The sequence below is a fragment of the Falco punctatus genome (genome assembly GCF_963210335.1).
Source record: "Falco punctatus genome assembly, chromosome: 5".
In the NCBI taxonomy this organism is placed as follows: domain Eukaryota; kingdom Metazoa; phylum Chordata; class Aves; order Falconiformes; family Falconidae; genus Falco; species Falco punctatus.
This window is the reverse complement of record NC_137584.1, coordinates 53,218,264-53,242,903: the sequence shown is the minus strand read 5'-3', so window position 1 is coordinate 53,242,903 and position 24,640 is coordinate 53,218,264. Positions and strand designations below refer to the sequence as shown.

Sequence of the window (24,640 nt, the reverse complement as noted above, 5' to 3'; positions counted from 1 at the left end):
TCAAAACCCCAAAAAAAACCAATTGCTGGTAGATGTTCAGAGCAGACATTGCAATCAGTTCTTAGAACTCTACGACTCATCTTCATGAAATTGCTCTTCTTCACTTCCCTACCTACTCAAACAAATCCCACCTCGCCTAATAAAGAATTTAGAGTACACTCTAAACCTACATGCAATCTCACAAAAAATCCCTACCCTGAACAGACCAGCTCAAGAACCCAGCTCTCTACCATTTCAGATGCCAAATACTTTTTCTGAGAAAAGCAGACAGCACCTTTAGCTTTGCTGTGGGATACAAACTAGCAGAGAGATGTTTGTTCAGCAGCTACACACGATCATAAGACACCCTCTTGGCAAGATGGGTGAAAGTTCAGCAAGGTGTTTGCAGGGAATTTAACAATCATAGCTGGAGTAATTACAGCAACAAGAAACAGTACAGTTACTTAGATAATTAGTAACAATAGCTGTGAGAAGTATTTTACACTTGTAGGTGTCACTAATGCAAGAGCCAGTGGAAGATTTACAGAAATACTTTTCTATGCTAATTTAGTTAAGTGACTTTGAGAAATGTAAACTGCAGACTAAGGCAGAAAATAGAATATGGCAGAAAAAGCAGCTTCCAGGCCAACTGAAATCTGCAAAGGCTCCTCCTTCTGTATTAAAGACTTAGAACATAAATAGAGCCAAAATTGGTGTTCCAAACACAAGATTAATTTGTAAACCAGAAACATGCATCTGCTGCCCCTTCTCAAGAGCCAATAGCTCACCAAGAGAACGGATGGTCAGAGAGATGACTCAGTACGGTCCACCCTTCTGGAACTACATGACCCCTCACAGTGCTATCTTTCTGCTGCCCATGTCCAGGGGAGACTGAGCAAAGGGCTCAGCCTGAGCTCACCTTTTTCAACAATTCGGGTTACATCCTGAACAACTGAAACGTAAGACTCACCACCTCTGAGGTGCTGTCCTCCTTTTTTGCCTTCTGCTTAAGTATCCAACTTCACTAACCAATGCCTTGGGCAGAACCAGTGTCAGCCTGTCACCAGAAAGGTTGTGATTTTTGCAAAAGCTTGCTCTTCCTATTAGCTTCTGCATAGCTGATTGCAGAATAGGGACAGCCCAAGAACAGGCAGCCACATTAGTGAGCTATACTGTTCTTTTCACTTATTCAACATGCATTTACCACGTTTTCTTCAGCAAATGAGGAAAACGTTCTCTAAAAGCAGCAACCCAGTTAAATTCAACCAGCTGCTTTTTTTTTTTTTTTAAAGAAAATATACTTCCTATCTTTAATACCATCTAAAAGCTGGCAAAAGACATTTCTAAAAGTAGTTACACTTAAAGGGAAAAAGAGTATCATTAATCTTTGAATTCTGCATTGCAAACATTTCATGTTAACTCCTCCTTTCTCCTGAATCTCTGATGAAAATGTCAGATAAATTTAACACTTTATTATTACAGGACAGGACCACTTCAGATCCTCCTATTCAAAACACACAAACGTATTAACTTTTACCTATTTGGATGATGCTTCATGACCATTTTAACCAAAGTGCTGGCTGACACATTACATTCAAAAGTTTTTGTCTCATTTTCAAAGACCTCTGCAATTCTGTTTGGAGCAATATCACATTTCTGTTTCTCTGACAATCATACTCCTAGCTTAGGATATATTTTCTCCAAAAATTAATTCTTTCTTTTCCATCAACAGGAGAAATTACTGTATACTGGACACCTGTCTGAAGATAGAAGTTTCACAGAAGGCTCATTGAGGCTGGGAAATCATGCCTATTACTCATGAGGAGGAAAAAGGAAGGAAAGAGACACTTACAGAACAGGTAAAATATTTTACTTCATAAAACCAAATTTGAACAGAACCTAACTAATAATACCCTGTGAACAACATGATATTTGAATATTTTTTCCCATTTCAACACTAGGTTATCATGTTCCTCTTCTTCCTCAAATAATTATTCATTAGTGCTAGACTGTAGTAATCATAGAATCATTGAATGGTTTGGGTTAGAAGGGACTTGAAAGCTCACCTAGTCCCAACCGCCCTGCCACAGGTAGGGACACCATCCACTAGGCCAAGCCACACAATTTTAATTAATTATAATAAATTGTAACTAATAAAAAAATTAATGTTAAATAACTGTTAAACGACATTCCTGGAGCATAAGATATTACTCTCTCCTTCTATTCTTTCTCCATCACTACTTCCTGTGAAGCTTTTCCTGCTAGTTCTTACCATCGGAATTGTTTCCTATTTGAGTCTACTGATATGTTTCACTTCTGATACAGAAACGTTCAGAAGGTTTGTTTCAGTTCCGCAGACAGCATTGCACAGATACATACAGATGCTGAGCTTATAATACTTAACAAAGTCTATAATTTTATGGACTTAATTTATTCTAACATGCACAAACTATTACAATTAGTCTTAATTTCCAGTATTTATTGTTTATCTGTAGATGTCACAGAAAGAGATCTTGAAAAAAAATTAGAATAATTCCCTAACCCCCTCTTAAAAGGAAATCGGGGGTCCATTTCATTTACTGTGCATGCAGGATTTGCATAATTTTATTGATCTTTGTTACAAGCTTTAGCTTCCCTACCTAACCATTCAAGAATGGAACTAGATTGTTCCCTCATGCAACATCATATGTTTGCAGTCTAAGTTACTCACCTTCACATAGGAAATGCTCCAGACTTACAACATCCTGTCACCATGGTGCTATACAAATGAATTAAAACAAACAAACAAACAAAAACCAAACACTGCACACACCCTGTTACATAGACCCTGAACACACCAAGTAACCCAAACAGTGTAGTTGCTTGAAACTAGAGTTCAACCAAGTCATTTTGAGAAGTTTTAAAACATCCATTATTTTTGAAAACACTAAGAGCAAATAAGGAGCTTGGTAGCACGTATCTCATGAAATTCATCACCTGCAGCATGTTGGCTTTTACTCAGCAGTCACTTATTGATCATATCAAGACAAGACACTTCTGCTGCGAGCCAGAAGACTTCCACAGATCCTGAGATCAACTGGATCTTTTGTGCCTGGAATCTAATTACAATAGCAACCTGGCATGAAAAGGCTCTTTGGTTCTTTACGGAAAATAAAGCACTTTCTGAAGGATATGAGAAATTAAGAAAAGCAAAGAATAAATATCCAACAACTTCCGTATCTGATGTCACTGGAATATTAATTTGCCTATAAAAGACATAGAGATAGTTTGCTGCTTCTGTCATTAATATAAACGGTTAGATCTTCTTGGGGCATTATTTGTGGCGACTTCCACAGGCTTCACCCTGTCATGTCGTTTACAAAGAGTAATGCAAATAGTATATTTGAACTTTCAAGATTAAATTCAGGAAGAGAAAGGCTGAAAATATGTTTGTTTTGGTATGTAAAAGAGTTAACTTTCACATACATTCTCCCTGCTGGGAAGAAAATCAGAATGTTGAACCTCTGGATAGAACACTAATCTTCAGCTTTCTGCTCCTCAGAGATGATAAAATCATACTTTTGTGATAAGGAGACAACTCAACAACAGAAACATACATTAGTGATAGATTAACCAAGGCAAAAGGAAGTGTTAGGCTGGAATAAATTATAACAAAATAAATAGATCTCATTTCAAACAAATATAAAAGCTATCTTTTTCTATCATCTTTAAGTTACAGGCAAAAGGCAACAGAAAATACACACCCATCTGTTAACATGAGGAAGCTACTAATTTTATGCTTGGATCAAGTATTTAACTAGTATATAAAAGCATGATTTGTGATATATCTGTTTTCAGAGAAAAAGTGTAATATTTATTTCCATTAATTTAACTTTTTCTTCAGATGGGGAAATAGTCTTTCCTGCTTTTAAATTTTAATGTTTTGGGTTTTTTTTTTGCAATATCAATGCCTACGTTTTCTCTTATTAGAGACACTCAAAGGAGAATATCTGCTTTGTCCACTGCTTCCTATATACACTACATTATTGCATGAACTTAAGGGCTCAGTTTTTGCCATCTATAAGGTATACATATACAGTGACATAAGTTAGCATCCTTAGATATATGATGGTATCTTCAGGAAAATAAAAAGTTTAAAGTAACATCTTTTTATTTCATTTTCATGTCCCTATTCATGAATTTACAGGAACTTTTTTTCCTGTTACACCAGACAGAAATTAACAAATTATATTCTAGAGTTAAAAATCAAAGTTTACTTAAGGGTTAAAAAAGCCTACTCCAAGGTAAAAATTAGGGGTGTTAAGCCCTATTCAAAACACAGGTGTGCTTCTAAAAGCACAGCAAAGTATGGTTCATACAGACACATACATCAGATGCCTTGCTAACAGAAGGAATCAGAAGATGAGCCTAGAGGAAACAGAAGACACCTCTAAAAGGTCCAATCAACTTGAAAGAGCGGCCAATTTGCAGGATGCGGGAAGGGGAAATACCCACTTTTATGATGGCTCCTCCAGAAACTAAGCTAAGAGCTATGCCTGGTGCTGAGCCAATTCTGGACTCCACTACAGGTACGGTCCAACAAAAAGGCTTTTTCTTGGGGCTGAGACTTAACAACTTCACGATACTTCTCTCCCTTGTAATTCCACATATTGACTGACAACGTGCATGAAACAGTCGAAGAAAGCTTGGTCACTGTGCAAACAGTACCTGCATGCTGAAAGCTTAAATGGCATAGGAACATTTACATTAAAGCTGGAAGATACAAAGATAAGTCACAGCCTGATCTGTGCTCTACCTCATTATTTAGTACAATCTATGAATTTGAACAGTCATGTGATATAAAGACACAAAATGAGAGCATAAAAACAAGAGTAGAAAGTGAACCTGGGACATGCTGTTAATACCTTCTGTTTGTTAGCAAACTAGTAATGCTGGATTAGATTACAAAGCAACATAACTAAGGCTATATTTCTGGCCCCTCTGAAGTGAGTAACACCAAAATACCAAGGCCAATCAAGAAACATTCCAATATTAAGGCACACACAAGACTTGAAGCCAATCAATTTTACACTAGAATTAACTGATTTAATGCGGGAGATGTTAACTGCAAACCATGCATGTTTCTTTTGGGGAAAGAAGCTAAATTTCCACAGTCATGCACACACACAGAGTACCATTCTTTGCAAGGGTTTTAGGCTGTGAGGGAAGGTGGAGCATGCATCAAGTGTCAAAGCCTCGATTTTCTGTTCATCCATGTGAAGCAAGGGATGTCCCCTCAGCTCCTCTTTTGCTGTCTCTTCTGCTGTCTCTTCATTTTAGTCCTTTTTATTCTGGTTTACTGCCTATATGAAGGCAGATCAGTCTAGCACCACACTTCCTTAGCCTGCTTTTTGCATCCACCCTGGATGGACAGCTTACCTGAGTAAAGATCCTATTAAGTCTTTGTCAATCTTTTCAGCCTCTCCCTCTTCTGATTTTACAGCACTGACCTCAGCAATAGCTCTCTCCTCTGACCGCCGTTTCACCTTTCCTCACTGCCAGCTCTGTACTGTCTGAGACTGTGATTTCCTCCTCACTGCATTAGTAGAAAAATGGATCAGTGATGCTTTAACCATACCTAAAAATGGGGATGTTCCACAGAAATGGCTGGCTGACTGAATTGGAAAGTGAACTTCAGAGTTGTAATTAAAGCTGAAGTTAACATTAGAATCTCTAAGCTAACCTTTCCCCAGTAGCCATGCTCTGAGGGACATTCAGCACAGAACTTTTTAAACTAATCTTCCTTAAAAATTCTTCTCTTTTCCTATAAACCCTTCTGACACTCAAGTCCTCTGAGGACATCCCAAAACTATTCATATGCTAAGGTCGCTGATTCCCAGTTTCAGTGGGGTTTCTGACTGTGGAAATGTTGGATAAAGTTCTGTCCCCAACTGCCAGAGAATAGAATAAGCCAGAAGGAATTCAGTAACAGAAAAAATGAGTAATTTTTATTAGTGTGATATTTTGCCAATGATTGCTTTCAAATGAGGGAGGAATACGTATCAAGGTGATCTTTAAAATATTATTTTAATGCTTATGCAGTGTAAATATTAAGAAGTTAATGGATTTAGCCAACCTGAAATGTAGACATATTCTAAAACCTAAGATTAATAACTTTTCATTTAAGGAGATGTGTTAAGTCAGATGGCAGGATTACCATCTTTTGTCCTCAATGCCAGAAACTAAATGAGCCATGTGTCCTTGTCAGGATCATAATTGTGATTAAAAAAAGGTCAGTCTTCAAGCAGGATTAGTGTAGATAAAACATGCACAGATGTAAGACTTAAAATGATTTTCTCAAGAATATGGGACTCAAACACTGCAAAGTAAAATGAAGAAATCCTCAACTCTACCACTTTGCTAGGCCACTCCCTAAGGCTATCAGAATGTTACCTATTTTAAAATCCCAATAAATTTCCCTGTCGAAAAACACATTTTGATTTTTCATGCCAGTTACGGAGAAACCAGGTTTATGCTAATAAATGGAACATGCTCAGAGACCAACTGGCATGGAACAACTTTCACCTGTACTACTAAACTGCCCTCCAGAATGGCGACAGTACTCCATCAATGCATGAGAAAAAGCCCATGGGCCTTGCCTGCCAATTCCCAAACCTTGTCTGGGAATCAGCAAGGAGACAGCTAGTCAGCTGGTGTCAAAACCCTGCCAGGATCCATTATAACAGTTTAAAGGCAAAACCAGTTTAGTTTCACCCCTAGGGAATGCTCTTCAGCACTGTTCAGTTTTCCAGTACAGATACAATCAGTACAGCAGTTAAGGGTGAAGGCCCGTCCTGAAAAAGCAGTAGCTTTTATTAAACTTTTCCAGTTTGACCAGACTATCTACCATGTCTGCCTTCCTAAACAACTCAGTTCTGACACGTGTGTCTCACACAGCCTCCAGTGCCAGTCAGCCTGGTGCATGCAAAGGAGCCATAGTGCCAGGCTGGAGCCGGGAGAAGTGTGACAGCTCCCTTCACCCTGTCCTCTGAGAACAGCCCCATCTGACAGCTATCACCCTCACCTACCACTGCCTCTCTTGGGATCCCTGTCTTGCATGACCCAAGAGAGTTGGTCTCACGCAGAGGTATCTGACACTTGTATTTTAAAGGACAGATGATCGCTTTCAAAAGCAATGCCTTTCCTACAGTGAAGGAACTAAAAAAAATCCTTTCTTTTTGATGGGATGAACAGCCAAGATAACATACGTGTCTCTGTGTGCCTTCTATGTTTTCTAAAGAAAGTTCCAAAACTAGACATGAATATATAAAGGTGAAAGGGGCATTTTTGTAGAATTCTTTTTATTCTTTTCAATTAGGCAGCATAACACAATCCTCAAGAAACAGCAGATACCGAGACAATATGCACTCATATTTCCCATTCCCTAAAGTCTCATTGAAAAGAGAAGAGGTAGACACCCAAGTGTGCTAAGTAGAATAAAGCTGCTAAAATACCACTGCCAGGTGCAAGCAAATCCTCAAGAGTGCCAAGCACATACCGACCGACCCATTATACCACACTGAAAGCCACATCTATCACAGCACAGTGGAACCTGCAAAAAAATTAAAGCTTGAGAGTAAACAAAACTGGGAAAAAAATAATCTCAAATCAACCCTCCTGTAATAGCAGAATATTGCCCAATAAACATAATTGTTACTAAACTGGTACTTTGCATGATCTCAACAGATGGGTCAAACAAATTTCATTAAAAGATGTATGTGACCTCCTGCATTTCAAGCTGCTGAAAGTACAAAATGAAATTGCTAAAGATTACTACCAGCTCTACATTTACAGAACACTGTCTTTTTTCTGGGAGCAGGGAATAACTTCACTTGAGGTATCACTGCAGTTCTCAACTTCTGCTTAAAAAGGAGCCTTTGCTAAACTTGACAGATCCCCTGAATCAAAAGGAGAGGAAATAAGTTTAAATCCAGCTTAATTCTATTAAAAAAAAAACAAACACAACAACAACAATCCTTCCTTTAGTTGCTTTACTGTCGCATGGCTGACATTCCATTATTAACAAAATCCAACTCTAATTTTCAGCAAGACACATTTATGTAACAACATTATACAACTTGATGTTTAAGATAGACAGCTTAGGCATGGGTTTTGCTATGGTTCACATGACATGAGTGACTGATTATCTAGGTTCTGCACTAAAAATAACATGAAGCTTGCATGCATTGTAAAAATAATTGCCTTGCTGTACTGGAACACAAATCTCAAGAGACAGCTCCTAAATCATAATGTTAGCAGACAAATATAGAAATGAAAGTACAATGCGACTTTCAATTTTCTTGTTAGTTCAAAATAATTCTTCATGCAAGAACACACAATACACTCATACATCACGGGGATGTGCAAAACTCCTCCATTTAGGAATGAAGGATTCCTTGTCAACTTAGAAAAAAAAAAAACTATGGTTTGATGTCACTTTAAAAATAGGTAGTAAAAAAATTACACTTTTCTCAACAGAAGTCATGTCCTTCCAGTAACAGACATTCATTTATCAACAGCTAGAAAAATCAAAATTCAGGAAGACTTAAAGACTCTGCACTTGAGTAAAGCATTGTTACTACACAAGGACTGAACCTGAAAAAACAATAAATCCAAGACACAAAGGTGTAATTATGACAAAGTAATTAAAATGGGCCAGTAACCTCCATTTGCTCTAGAACCCGAAGAAATTAAGGCCACGCATACAATCAACTCCAACTCCAGGAGCAGCTTTTTAGGGACTGGCGAACATCCTGTCATGTTATCCCTTTGAACAAGCCAAACCCAAAGCTTTCCTTTACCCCTTAAAAAAAACCCTGGTGATTCAGGCATGGCTAGTACAATGTTATAAGGTACTGTAAAGAAGAAAGGATATTAATCCTATTAAGACCTAGATGGCAATAATTCACGGCTCTCTGGGTTAGGAAAAGCAGCATAAGTCTAGTTGGAGTCATGATATAGTTCTATAAACTTATGGAAGCTAGGAAATGGAAATAAAGAACTTCTGGTTCTCCAGCCATAAGAACAATGCAGCATCCAAAAAAATCAGGATGAACAGGTAAAAAAATAAGAGGAAATACTTGTGTTTCCCAACCTCCCAACTGCCACAGAATGTTGTGGCAGCCAAACATACATTTTCCAAAAAGCCATCAATTTGGCTTCACATTATTCTATAATTCTCTCACCGCCACGCTCTATAGTGCCCATCACTAGCTGCTTGTTAAGTAACCGTCACTATTCACTTGAACAGTGTTTGTTATACATGCTCATGCCCATGTGATATTTTGTAAGACATTGAGCACATCTATTTGACACCTGCTAAGGGTTTTACGTAAGGAACCCCAAGTTTATACAGAAAAATTCAAACCATACATTGGCAACATGTTCTGCTATTCTATTTTATGGCAATAAAGGACATTCAACATATCAAGTAGTCTAATCTTAATTAGTAAAATATTCTATATCTTCAAAATTCCATTTTCATCAGTGAAGCTTCCTTACAGGGTTTCAGAAATCAACCCATTTTTCATTCAGACTCACAAAAGTAATAGGTATGTAAAAGATGATGAATCCCAAGATGTGCACGAATTAAAAGATCTACTTTAAAGATGTGACAGCATATCTAGCACAATCAGTTCGCTGAATGCTCCTGAAAACAAATTGGCAAAAACACTGTATGCAGATGATAGTCCATGAATGAAAACAAACAAAAAAAATTAACATAGAGTAGGCCTTACCTAGCTGTTTTTCTCGTTCTTCTCTCCGTTCTCTAGCAAGCCGTTGCCTATCATCAACCTTTAGTATTGTTGGATGATCTACAAATAGAGGGAGGGGGAAATATTAGTCATATAGCATAAAATCAATTAGTACCATAAACGGGCTTTTAGGGGAATGACCATTAAACAACTCTAGTTATTCTTTCAAAATAGATCCCGTTTCCAGAAATCCAACTTGGGAGTGGGGTGGGGGGGTGGGCAGGGGAATGACAGTTAAAAACATATGAATGTATTCTAATTATCCAGATGTAAAACACTCCCAAACAATGGATTAAGTTCTACCTCTGAATTCCAAGCAACACTACTGCCTGTGAAAACCCAGCAAGTTTTATTTTGTTTCTAAGCCTGTAACAACTTGATTGCTTGAGAGTGAGAGCATTCTGACAAAATACTGTCTATTATTATTCCATATCCTTTCCCCAAAATGCATCCACAGAAATTTCTACTACAGTGCTAGTACTCTTCCCACCAGTACTGCCTCCGAAAACCAATAAGCCTTATTACATGAGACCGAAGCAGCTCAGTACCCAAGCAAAACAGGTTGATTCAAAACACTGTAGCAGTTCAGATCGATCTTCTGAAGATAGCATGACATTGATCTCCACAGATGTTTGAGTGCACATGTGTTAAAAGCTCTGGCAAATCCATTAAGACAAAGCATCACATGCATGGACTAATATAATACCAGTAAATTAATATGATAGTTTCTTCAACTATTCTTGTAGATTGAAATTAGCTACGTGATTTTATCAAAAATATCTGCAATTGGCCCAAAAAAATTGTGTCAGAGCCCAGGCTTGACTATAAAAATTCAGGCTTTTTTAGAAAAACACGACTTGGTCTGTGAGTTCTCTAGAAGATGACAAAATGCTTAACAGCTAGCATTCTACCTCCAGCCTCAGCAGTGGAGTTTTTCCAGAGAAAAAGGGAACAAAATACAAGTTACCAATTCATCTCAGCATGCTGCCAAAACTAATTTCCTACTCATCCTTAGCCTGTTCTGTTAAACCTGGAAAGCTGTTAATTTTATGCTTTTTTTCACTAGCACTGAAAAAGTCTGCTTTGAATAAAACAAGTAAACAAAAAACCTCACAGAAAAATCAAAAAGATTTCTGGGTATAAAGAAATGGTCTGATTTATTTTAGTATTGAGGGGAACTCAGTTTTTAAGTATTTTAAGATAAAGAACTACCTAGATGTGGGTATTTCTCGCACCAGCTTGACAGCATCAGTGAGTGAAAACTGACCTTGGGGAAAAAGACACAGTTATGCTCGTTGGAAGGAAGCCATGGGAGCGAGAAGTGAAAGTTTAAGATACAGAGTTGTTAGCAGAACTTGTGGCCTTGTAGATAAGGGAGTTGCTAAGTTGCTGTGTCTGCAATAGAGAAAAAGCTACAGTGGAAAAATCACTGAGCACAGTTACAAGCTGATACATCTGCCCGCTGTAAAGGCATAAAAGGCTTGCTTGATTTTAATAGAGCCCTCGATCCGCACTTGGAATCCGTGTTTCAATACACCACAAATGGTGCCCAAAGCGAGGCCCGCGATCAACTAGCTGTCAACCCGGCAGCACAGCTCAGCCGAACTACGGGGCTACATGCTGAAAGGAAGCGCATCCAGCACGTCAACTCCCTATCGCAGGATGAAGGTAAGCAGCTCAGAACTTTGGGGACTGCTTTAACAAAAGAGCAAAGAACTGGTTTACAAGTTTTTACTAACATTCTTAAGAAGCATGGGAAGAATGTAGATGAGGAAGAACTGAAACGTGCTCTTCTATGGGCATCAAAAGCTGACCCATCCGTTAATACCACTAACATTTATACTCCGGAGGTTTGGGACATCTATGGGACTGTGCTACAAAAAATGATAAGGTAGCAGCTACTTTGTTGAGTCCTTGGCGAATTATTTTTGAAACTTTAAAAGCTCATGTTGGCTCACAAGCAAAGGAAGCAGAAGCAACATCTTCGGCTCCTTCACTACCACCCCCTTTGGCAGACCCTGCCATAAACCCACAAACTAAACCTGCTGTTACTGCTCTTGTGGCTCTGTCACCTGATAATGATGACCTGGATAACCCTTTTTGACCCAGGGCTTATTGATTCAGAGAAGGAGCCTGATTTATATCCTCTAGAACAGGGGTCCTCAAACTGTTTAACCAGGGGCCGGCGCGCGGATGCAGTGTCAGGCAGCCATCTGCGGCTGCTTGGTTTCCCCCCCCAACCCCCGGCGGGGTTGGGGGGGGTGGGGAGGGTGGTGTGTCTGTAAATACCAGGGGGCGGATTGAGGACCTTGGGGGGCCGTATCCAGCCCGTGGGCCATAGTTTGAGGACCCCTGCTCCAGACCCTCATGATAAATGGGCAGCTGTAAAAGGGGAAGCAAGGCAAGTGGCAGATACAGACATGCTGCATGCTTTCCCTGTGGCGTATATACCTGACCAAGACCCACGACGGGAAGCTCTCTTGTATGCTTTTATCAAAGATATCAGGCAAACAGTGACGGACCATAGACTCAGGGCTGCTTATACAACCCATTTAATAGAGTCTCTGTGATATTCATGCCTTCACGCCTAATGATTTAAAAACGTTGTTTCGCTTGATAATGACAGACAAGTAATACACTATGTGGGAGTCAAAAATGGGGGAGCTTGCAGGCATCCAAGCTACTGAGAACTCAGTGCTGGGAGTGTGCGACCCATTGCGAATGGTCAATGTCGATGTATCACTAGGGCAAGCTGATATAGCACCAACGCTGCACAAGCTAGGATTTGCCAGGCAGGTTTGCAGCAAGTTAAACAACTGGCACTCTGTGCTTCGAAAACTGTCCCTGAAGCTGGTAAACAGAGGCAGTCTTTTGTCCAAATTAAACAAGAAGCAAATGAACCATTTATAAAATGTTTAGACCGACTTAACGAGGCTTTGGAAAAGCAGATCGATAGTGAGAAAGCACGTGAATATGTTTTTAAACAACTTGCTATTGAAAATGCCAGCCCTGCCTGTCAGAAAGTATTACAACTTGTAAGGAATTCTAGCATTGATGATATGTTGAATGCTTGTATGAATATTGGGTCTAGACAAGACAATTTGTCTCTGATTGTGGAAGCATTTGCAGCACTGTCAGTTAAGTCACGGCAATGCTTTTCTTGTGGTCAATACGGCCATCTACGAAAGGACTGTCCAAAAGTAGAAGTAAATAATAAAGGGGGAACACCTGGAATCTGCCCACACTGTCGTAAAGGGTGTCATTATGCCAATCAATGTCGATCAAAATTTGATAGGGACAGCCAGTCTTTGACCTTACTGGGAAACCCCAAGCGAAGCACCACAAGGGGTCATGCTATGACAACAAATCACCCCTCCAAATGTCCCCCCCACGAAGCTGCAGTGTGAGTGGAGTGGACCTGGCCACCTCAGCAGAAACAATAATTCAAGAGACATCAGTTGTGCTTATTCCAACTGGTACGTATGGTCCACTCGGTCATGGATAGGCAGCATTGTTACTTGGACTAGTCTGTACAACATTGAGAGGCCTTTTTGTGCTCCCAGGGGTCATAGACGCTGATTATGAAGGAGAAATTAAAATAATGGCGTGGACTCCAATGCGACCATGTACTATACCAGCAGGAAGCCAAAACACACAATTGGTACACTTTCTACCCGAATCACTGAATGCTGCCTGTGTGGCATGGGGTTCAGGCTGTTTTGGATCTACAGGGGTGCAAGAAATTTACTGGACTCAACAACTAACTATGGATCGACCCAAATGTCCTGCACTTCACAATCAGGAAAGACAAGAATTACTATGCAAGGAATCATTGATAGTGGAGCAGATGTCACAGTCATTTCTCCTTCACAATGGCCCAGTCACTGGCCTTTAATAGAAGCTCATGCTTCCTTATCAGGAATTGGTGGTCAAACTTCTCCAAAACAGAGTAAAGTGCTTGTTGCTATTATCGGACCAGAAGGAAGATCTGCTTTAATCAGGCCCTGTGTGTTGCCTGGCTCTCCTACCCTATGGGACAGAGACTGTTTAAGCCAATAAGGTATGCATTTAAGTATGCATTTTTTCTAGGGGCCACTATCTTGCAGCAGGTCCCACCATCAACCTGGAAAACAAATGAACCCGTGTGGGTAGATCAGTGGCCCCTCCCAAAAGAAAAACTGCTGCACCTACACAAACTGGTGGATGAACAACTAGAAGCTGGTCACATAGTGCACACAACTAGCCCGTGGAACACACCTGTCTGTGATTCAGAAGAAAAATAATTCTTGGAGGCTTTTACATGATCTAAGAAAAATAAATGAGGTCACTGAAGATATAGGAGCACTACAACCTGTGCTCCCCTCACCAACAATGTTACCACAAACATGAACTCTCATAGTTATTGATCTAAAAAACTGTTTCTTCACGATACCTCTTGCTCCACAAGATGCACCACAATTTGCCTTCTCTGTACCTTCTATTAATGCTGCAGAGCTGCATAAAAGATACCGTTAGAAGGTGTTACCGCAAGGCATGAAAAACAGTCCTATGTTATGTCAACAATTTGTAGCAGCAGTTTTAAGCCCAATACAAGAGTGTTTTGAAAATGTTTTAATCTACCATTATATGGATGGCATCTTAATTGCTGCAGAATCAAAACAGACAGCCCAAGAAGTGAAATTGCAAGTAGTCCAAGCAGTCTCAACAGCCGGACCAAAAATTGCAGAAGAAAAAATACAAGAAACCCCACTTTGGCAATATTTAGGATGGAAAGTATCAGAACAAAACATCCAACCTCAACGTATCACCTTGCAAACAGAAATGAAGACTCTGAAAGATTTACAAAAACTGTTAGGGACCATAAATTGGATCCATCCTCTCTTAGGGATCTCTACTGAAGAACTCCATCCCCTCTTTAAACTATTGGAAGGAGATCCAGACTTCACGTCTCCTCAAACGCTTACCCCCTCTGCAAAAACTGCCCTCAATAAAGTGGTTGTAAAATTAGCATGTCAAGTCACCCACAGGCAAAAAACGGACCACCCTATCAGCCTTTTCATTTTTTATTCAACTTTTCAACCCTATGGCCTTTTAGCACCGTGGGTTCCACAAGACATATACCGTTGGTTATCCTGGCATGGATGTTTTTACCACATGATTTTGGAAAAACTGTTACCACAGCTATTGAAATGATAGCTATGTTTATCCAGAAAAGAAGAGAGCGTTTATTAACCTTAGATGGTGTTGAACCTAACATTATCTATTTGCCTTTTGATACAAAACAGCTAACTTTTTTAACTCATCAGTCTTTTGGTTTTCAGTGTGCTCTAGCGGATTTTACAGGACAGGTAAGTATTCATTTCCCAGGACACAAAATTATACAATCCCTACACTCTCTTTCCCTTTTACCTACTTCACAATTAGCTATCACACCAATAGGTGATGCCCCCACAGTATTCACCGATAGGTCTGGCAAAACAGGCTGAGCAGTAATAGTTTGGAGAGATGGCGAAGGAAACTGGAAAAGTAACATACATGTCGTCACAGGAACACCTCAGGTAGTAGAACTCTCTGCAGTAGTCTGTGTTTTCAAATTATGGACTACCACAATAAACATTATCACAGACTCTGCCTATGTGGCAGGCCTTGTTTCTAGGCTGGAATGCTCCTTTTTGAAGGAAGTTTCACATGAAACCTTATTTGCTCTTCTCTGGGAGCTCAAGTGGCTCCTGGATTGACGACCACATCCATATTTTATACAACACATGCTCACATACCTCCCTACCTGGACCCACAAGTGAGGGAAACACACAAGCAGACAGGCTTGCAGGTATCACAGTCTTACCTGATCATTTTGCACAAGCTCATTTATCCCATGAATTTTATCATCAAAATGCAAAAGCACTGCAACATACATTTCAACTGATCAAGACAAAGCAAGGCAAATTATACAGTTGTGTCCCGATTGTCAACAAGTTGTGCCTGCACCGTCGATTGGAACTAATCCTCAAGGTCTTTTGTCACTTGAAATTTGGCAGGCAGATGTTACTCATATACCAGAGTTTGGCAACTACAAATAAGTACATGTTTCTATTGACACTTTTTCATCTAGTGTTTATACATCAGTACACTCAGGTGAAAAAGCAAAAGATGTTTGTTGACATTTTATTATGGCCTTTGTCACCCTGGGAGTTCCAAAAACTGTAAAAACAGATGATGGCCCAGGCTATATAGTGCCTAAGACACAGACATTTTTTCAACAGTGGGGAATTCAGCACATCACAGGCATTCCACATTCTCCCACGGGCCAAGCCATTATCGAACGCACAAATAGCACTCTTAAAACTATGTTACAAAAAAACCCCGGGGAGTTTAGGGTTAAGCCCACAAGAGCATATAGCTAAAGCCTGTTATGTTTTGACTTTTTTAAATCATTGGATGGAGTATGGACCTCCTATACAACACCATTTTGGCTTACATAATACTTCAAAATCTAATAAGAAAGCCCAAGTCATAGTAAAAAATTTACAGACAAATCAATGGGAAGGACCTTTTCTGTTAATAACTTGGGGTAGTGGATATGCTTGTGTTTCCACAGGTTCTGGCCCAAGATGGGTACGTGCTTGATGGATCAAATCATCATTACCTCAGTCATCACCACTGTCTGTGCCATGACGAGAACTGCATCAATATGGATCCCACCTCAACCCAGAACCAACATTTGGGTAACCTTAGCCAATCACATGGGACAGGACACATTATGTCTATCAGCCGCTTCTCCAGAAAATCCTTTTACAACCTGTCTGGTTGGACAACCCGGATTGGCCCATCCCCTGAGATAAACAGATCATAATTCAGAGTTTTGGTGATGTGGTTAACAATTGGGATGGTTGGGTTCCATATTTAGCATATGGTGGGATTAAACCACAGGAACTGGGCATATTAGGATATGTAAAAATGGATTATTGTGTATACTTCAACTACATGGGCAAAGATGATCTAAAAACAATTCAGTGGCTAAATGCTACCATACCCACACATAGAAATGCTAGCGCTTGGTGTAATTATACTTCTCCCAACATATCAAAGTCTAGCAATCAATCACTTAAACTGCCCGCAGGATTATTTCTAATTTGTGGAGATTGCGCATGGTCTGGCATTCCCTCCCATGCAAAAGGAGGACCATGTAGCATTGGAAGGTTAACTTTGTTAACACCCAATACATCCATGATTATAACTCATAAGTTACGCCGCCAAGAACGTGTTACACATGCCTTTCAAACTGATTGTAAGAATAATCTAGAGTTTTGGAGCTCTAGTAAAATCATAGCAGCATCTATATTGGCTCCAGGAATAGGAACAGTGAAAGTGCTAAACATTTTGAATAAGCTTGGCTGCTGGCTTGCGAAACAAACTAACACAACTTCATTGGCCCCGAGTGGACTATTGCTAGACGTTGATTCAATAAGGCACGCTACGCTGCAGAATAGAGCCACAATAGATTTTTTTATTGTTAGCGCAAGGTCATTGTTGTCAGGATTTTGATGGGCTTTGTTGTATGAATATGTCTGATCATTCTGAATCTATTCACAAAAGTATTGAAAACTTGCAAGGAGTACAGAAACTAGAACAAAGTGATGGTTTTAACATTTTCGGAAATCTTTTTGGTAGATTAGACTTAACTGCATGGATAAAAAGCTCATTACAAGTAGGTGTAGGATGCTTATTCATTTTTATATGTTTTCTGATCTGTATTCCATGTGTGTTGAAATGTGTGCAAACTCTAATAGATAGAGCATTGATACAAGCCTTTTTTATATATAAGGAAGGGGGAGATGTGGGCATTTCTCACACCAGCTCAACAGCATCAGTGAACGAAAACCAACCTTGGGAAAAAGACATAGTTATGGTCGTTGGAAGGAAGCCATGGGAGCAAGAAGTTTAAGATATGGAATTGTTAGCAGAACTTGTGGCCTTGTAGATAAGGGAGTTGCTAAATTGCTGTGTCTACAATAGAGTAAAAGAGCTACTGTGTTTCTCATCATTTCTGAGGAGAGAAAATGGCTCAAAGTTGAAACTATGTGCTTCTCCCAGGTCCAGTTCTCATTAAGTGTTAGTACATATGTCCTCGTTTCAGCTGTATTTGGATTTTATTTGCTCATGTTCTGAGCTGATACGTTGGCCCGCTGTAAATGTATAAAAGGCTTGCTTAATTTTAATAAAGAGCCTTTGATCCGCACTCAGAATCCATGTTTCAATATGCCACACCTAGAATACTGTCACCATGAAAGCGTACATATGAAAAGACAACAGATCCTTTCCATTATTCACTGTGAATACACAAGTAAGCCATTTGTAAAAACATGTAAAGTCAGTCTATTTGTGTGTAGACTACATATCTATGAAAAAGAGTTACTAGCAAAAGAGTTACTACTAGGGGTCATATAAATGAGGTTAAAGATATTCACAAAAATAAAACCCAAGTGAGGATGTACTAGACAGATTTTGAATAGTTACTTGAATTAGATGAAAAATCAGTGATGTGCATTTCATACTCTTAACAGAAGTTTCTGCATCAGGATGGCAGGATTTCTTGGATGAATGAGTTCAGTGATGACTAGCTTCAGTTTAATTATTCTTGAACTCTCATCAGTGAAAGACTATCATCCCAACAAGTCTCAACAACAGCCAGAGACTACAGCCCCAATTAATGACATTAATAGTGATGCTAAGTAACAGCTGGAAGGAGAAAACCCATTGCGTAGTTGGTAGGAAGAACATTCAAACATGACAGCCCCAATGAAAGGTGCTTCAAGTGAACAAATTACCAGCAAAGACAAAGGTAATTCATTACCCAGTTACAGATCAAACCTTTAAGGCTGGCTGAATAGCTCGCAGTGCTGCCATTTATAAAACTATGCCTAGCTATGCCATTGCATAGATTTGTCCAATGTATGGTGTAAATTAACATTTGGCTGCTGTATAAGAAGTGTGCTGACTCGCATGCAGTCTCTTCAGCATGCAGACACAGGTCAAAAGGGTAATAATATTCCCTCTCTTTTGTGGCTGGCACAAAAGATTCACAAAACACGAATTCCCATAGCACAAGTAATTAGTGCTAGCGGAATAATGCACATACAATATGAATTCCCCTGGAAAACAAGGATTCCCTTCAAGGGCTGTCAGCAAAGTCAATGTAACATTGAGTTGACAGAGAATGATGAGACACTGGGGAAAAATGTAAAATCCTGCTTCTTTCAGAATGTACTATTCTCCTTTCAGTGTTGTGTGTTTTGTTTTTTTTTTTTTTTTCTCAAGAGGAGAGATTTCCCTATCGGGGAGAAGCAGCAATTCTTCAAAGAGGCAGAAAGGTTACATGGACAGGCAAACTGAAAAGGTCTCCCTTAAGAATTCCTAATTATAATCAATGGAAGGAATAAAATAAATTTTTAAAGCTGCCCTCTGCCATTCTCTTTGAAGATATCCAATTATTTTTTTCTGTGTCACACACCTGATAGTGTTCATGCACACATGAACTCTCCCAACACTCCAGGATGTTAGAACAATCCTAAAAAATTCACAATAAGTTGCAGGCTATGCAAAGTGAAAGTGTGTCTTCAATAACAAGCTATTTTGCATAAATTTGGGATCACAAAGAGCTAAATCAATATTGGCACAAAGATGAGGATAACACCTTTATAGCAGACCAGCACTGTTTTATTTCTACAAGAAGCTAGAGCATACGTTGCTAGTGCATATCTTACACTGTTAATTAAAATGCCTTTTCTAAGCCTTGAAAATAATCCTTCATAGTTTGGCTACCAGCCCAACCTCAAACTACTGCATTCTGAATCCAGCTGCACCCCCAATACAGAGTTTCAATAGCTTCAAATTGTGGCTAAACAAGAAAGTTCACTGGGCCTGCTCCCTGTTTTATTTCTTAAGTCTCTGCTCATTAACAACCCACCAGGCACATACCTGGGGGACTGCATTTCTTCTCGTTCAGTAGGAGTACCAGGACAAACATACAAGGTATGTTCTACTCCCTCTTGCTCATAATTGCCATCAGGCAGTAGGCTTAAGATGCTGCACAAAGAGATGGGAAACATCATTTGCAACATTTCTTACAGAAATAATTGATAACTGGACATATGCAAAGCTCTACAGAGAACAGTGTGGTAAGACCCACGTGCTGCTGTAGAAGTTGCAGTCTGGGTATGATGCAGTGCATGTGAACTCACACTCAGCGGTCTGTTTAACTACATTTACATAACATACACATGGTTAGCATTATCTCCAAGAGGGATGTTTGGAGATTAAAGAAGCCATAGTTCTATAAAGGGGAAAATAATTCTGTATCTATTGCTGGAAATTAAGCCTCTAACCTACATATGAAAACAATATTTTTCCATAAAATTACAACACTTACTGTGACTTGGAAATTATTTTTAAGAATTTACTAGTTCATTTAGAAGAGCTTAGAAGCCATGAACAGCATTTTGCAGAAATTCAGCATTGAAGTGTCAGTTATTTTTGGTCCCTAATTATATTAACAAAAGGAAAATGCAAGCTTTTCAAATCTACTATACGATTAATACTCACTGAACTCAAGCACAGTTGACATTTGTAGAAATTAGGTTGCAATTTCACTAAATTAGTAATTGTCACATGTACTTACTACATATGGCCAGTTTCTGTGGCTCAGGTGACTATCTGCTGCACTCAGTGTGACTTTCAAAAGTCAGACTGCTACTAGTCTTCATTTCCATCTATAATCCTCTCAATCTCTTCTCACAAATGGCTACTTCCTTTCTTCCCTTGACTCCTAGGGTGCTGATTTTTTATATTAAAGAAACTAAAAGGGATACAAGTGGAGAACAACAGCCAGTTTGTATGTTGGTTCACAGAGGTGATGCAAGGAGAAAGAAATGTAAGCCACAGCATTATTTGTAAAGATGCACTACTTGGATCTCAAACTCTCTTCCCTTTGTCTAGGTCCATTTGCACTGCTGTGCATACATTCAGAGTTGCCTTGCATTCCTAATATTTGTTCAAGCCTGTAGATGCCTTCCAGACAATAATGACGTTATTTATAGTGACAGCTGTCACTCCTGTTGCAAACTCCTTGATTTGGTTTTTAACCAAAACAGTGTGAAAATTCATATGCAGTCTAAAGAAAACAACAACAACCCCCAAACAAACAAAACCCAAACCACCAGCTCTCAGGAACTCTCTTTTCAACAGAGACTCCCACTAGCTGGGTACAGAGCTAAACCCTGCACACATGACTACCCTCTCTCTCTCCAGTCCCAGGAATTCTGCAGTTCTTTCTATACACCAGCACAGATGAAGGGAACACAAGGAGCAGCCAGGACACTCTCCTGAGAAATGAAAACTGGGAATAAATACGGCAGGATAAAGTGGATGTTGAACACTGCCCAACACCTAGAGTTCTGGTTCTCCCATGGAAGTGGGTAATTTTACCTCCATTCTCTCCTGTTTTTCCCTCTGCCTTTCTGACTGAGCAGGCATGAATGCTGTGCTTTGTGCTGGACCCAGCACTGCCTGGCAGAGCATACAAGGTATGATCTGAACACTGACAGCACTGGGATTGCTTCCCTCTGGGGATGTAGGCCAAAGGTATCCAACTTGGAGACAGAGGAGTCTGTCAGTACTAAACAGCCAGTGAGCGGCCAAGCCATCAAGGAGTCAAAACCGGGGTGCTTACAGTGCGGCTGGTCCTCAGCAACACAAGCGCTTATGCTTTGCCAGGCATCTAAACAAGATCATTTATTAACTGCACATTTTAAGCTTGGGTATCTGAATCACAATACAGGCAGAATTTGGGAGTTTAAGTGCTCTTCTGGATCTTGGTTTAGGCATGCAAGTGGAACAGACTCACGGCTACATCATGGCTACTCAAGGACTACATGAAGCATTTTAGTTCAGACTTTCAATGGCAAAAGTAAATAGCAAATTAAATCCACACAATGTACCAATAAGGTGAGGTAATGATAAATATCTTTCCACATAGAGTATATTACAGAATACGGCATACTTTGTGGTAAGTGGAGAAATGTCTGAACAGAAGCACATTTATATATAAAGCTGTAAATCTTTGCCTACAGCAGATAGTTCTCATGCAAGCACAGATGCAAGTTATAGCCACTTCTGTTGCCTTATCTCACTTCCCAAACCTCATTCCTAAGCTATACAAAATAAAAGTAGTGTTTTTTTTCAGTTTTGCTTCTTTGCAAACAGTCAGATTCCAGCCTAAGTACAAACAGTCACTGATACCAGTTTTCACTGAAATAGTAAGAGAGGTATAAGAGCATCAAACATTTTAAAGATTCCTAAGACAGCTCTTTTTCATGCACCATTGAGGCAAACAGCCTTGTAACATAAAGCATGTGGAATGGCATACCTGGTTTAGTTCCAGTGCTGCTTTGTCCTGAAGTGGCTTTCTTGTCTTGTATTTTAGAACCTTCAGCTGCTAAAATAAGGAAGAAAAGGAAAGCGATTAATCATATTACTAAACAAAAGTTCAACCACTCTATTATAATAAAACTTAAACACAGCTGAATTACCTTTAAAACCAGACTGTTTTGAAATACCACTTTAATATCATTCTACACCATTTTGCATAGAAGAAACCCTGAAGGTTACACAGAAAATATTGAAGCCACAACACAAGTTCGCCTTTCACATTGAGACAAGAGCCACAAGAAGACACCATTTTAACAATGTTGTTTTTAATAAGGTGTATGATTTTTTCCCATGCTATGCTAATGCTATACAGGCAGCTAATTTTATCTCTTCCTTCTCAGTGATGCTTTAGAAACCACTACTTGCAGAGAACAGCAGCCTTTTTTTTTTTTTTTTTTTGCTTTTGAAAACTTAATTTCCCTTGGAAGAAGCAGAATTAATCACACTGATAAAAGCAAGTTAGTGAGAATAGCAGAATGAAACTGTAGAGTGACTTTGAAGACACATTCAAATATGTGGCAATGTTTGGATGCATTGGGGAAACTGTGTTGCTAAAGGTGACTTGCAGATCCTACGTTTCTGAAGGTATGGTACAAGATACTGGTAAAAGCTTTATAGACTTTTCACAAATTACTAATACACCATTATGCAGAATTATGAAGAAAGGATGAATTATGATCTGAATGATCAGAGGAGATATTCACATTATTTTCCATAGATTTTTCATCAGGCCTTATCTGTCTTAAGAAGGGATAATTCTGAGACTCTGAATGTCCTTCCAACAACCACTTATAAAGAAGACCCAAAAGACCCATTATACTTCAATTCACAAGCACTTCCTCAGCTCAGCACCTATTTATAATTCAAAGCAAGCCAGGAGATCAGATGCCATGACTTTCTCAGCTTATACTCATCTTCACGTTCAGCAGCTCCACTATAGGAGTGTTTGAGTCCAGAACACAGCAATCTGGGAAGAGTCTAAAGACAGACTATAAGAATTTTAAGAACCATTCCACACAAAGCTTGAAAGTATTTGCAAGCAAGGATAACAAGACAGTTGTATCAATAAAGCTTAAGGGAAGAAAAAAGCCCCAAAACCCAATTAATTTAAATTAAAATATCACTAGAAATGGAAGCTGGAAAAAACTGATTACTCCAGCTTTAAAAGCTACACAGGCTTTACTGTTTGAGATCCACTTTAGAAAATATAATTTTAAAAGATTTTTTTTTCCAGAAGGCTCTCAAGCAATTTCCTATACTCGTCAGCTTCAGCAATACACCTCAGGCCTTAGTGCCTCAGTGAGTTCATTCCCTTCATGGCCTGACAAAATCCTCGTTTCCCTTTTACCTCCTTCCACATGCATGTTTCAGGATGAACGTAGAGGATGAAAGGTAGCAGGAGAAACCTATGTGACACTTGCTGTACCTTTTTGCTGGAGGGAAGCAGGTGAGGAAAATAGAAAAATAACTTATCAAATTTTAGTGTTCAAGAGCAATGTTTTGCCTAGAGGAACATTCAAAAATCACATCTCATAAAAAAAGTGTGAAATTTTAAGTAATTGCCAAAAAAAAAGACACTCCCCTCCCTGACAACTGTACTAAGTCTCTTGTGATTGATAGAAGTAACTACTGTTGAACTTACCAAATATTAATTCCAAATCACAATGATAATTGTCACACCTTAAATGCAGCCCAACAAAAGGTTTCAGTATTTTCCCATTTTAAAGGCCTCATACAAAGGATTAGTTTGACCTATAGGCAGATGGTCTGATTTTTGGCAAGATAATCTGAGCAACACTGAACACTTGCACCTTCAGGCTTTGTAGAAACTACTGCTATTAAAACCCATGCTTTTCCTCAGTATTCCAAATGAGTGGTACTTGGCCTGAAAAAAGGGTTTTATTCAGAGGAAGTGCATTTAAACTCTTTATAGCTTACAAACTCTTTATACCTTACTACTACATTAACTCTGAGAGGGAGGTAAAACAGACTTGTTTCCTGTCTGAATCAGCGATTTAGAACATTCTCTGAAGAAGTCCTGCTGTAATGCATGGGGAACCTAACAATGATTCCCATCAGCCTAGTCTAGGGCATCACAGAGAAGGGGAAACTGTTATAAAATAGTAAAAATATTGTTTCTGAGCATCAATGAGAGCACTGACGTTCTAATAGCTTCAGCATAAGTTTCTTTGCACCTCTCACACAATGTATGCACATTATTTTCTTCAAGCATTGTGCCATGGGATTATGCAATACTCTGTTAACTTCAAAACAGTGATTTAAATGCCATCCAGATAGACTTGTAACGAAGTCTAAGTGCACAGAGTAGTATTTTTTTCCATATTTCCTTTTGTCTGACATTTCCTTGGAATATTTGTGAC

The 24,640-nt window shown here is 39.2% G+C and overlaps 1 protein-coding gene and 1 long non-coding RNA gene across 3 annotated transcripts in view; one reads left to right on the top strand and one right to left on the bottom strand.

Annotated features, from left to right (window-relative positions):
• The window catches only part of MAP7 (microtubule associated protein 7), a 131,735-nt gene that overhangs the window by 39,127 nt on the left and 67,968 nt on the right, over window positions 1-24,640 (bottom strand). For both annotated transcript variants that reach the window (XM_080390128.1, XM_080390129.1), the window contains exons 3-4: window positions 22,198-22,266; window positions 9,756-9,833 (exon numbers count right to left, since the gene is read on the bottom strand). In XM_080390128.1, coding sequence (XP_080246254.1) covers window positions 9,756-9,833; window positions 22,198-22,266 — 147 coding nt within the window. The remainder of the gene's footprint in view (window positions 1-9,755; window positions 9,834-22,197; window positions 22,267-24,640) is intronic.
• Window positions 9,840-18,012, top strand: LOC308064926. Its single transcript, XR_013928597.1, has 2 exons — window positions 9,840-11,441; window positions 16,372-18,012. It is a non-coding gene; the product is annotated as an uncharacterized lncRNA (long non-coding RNA).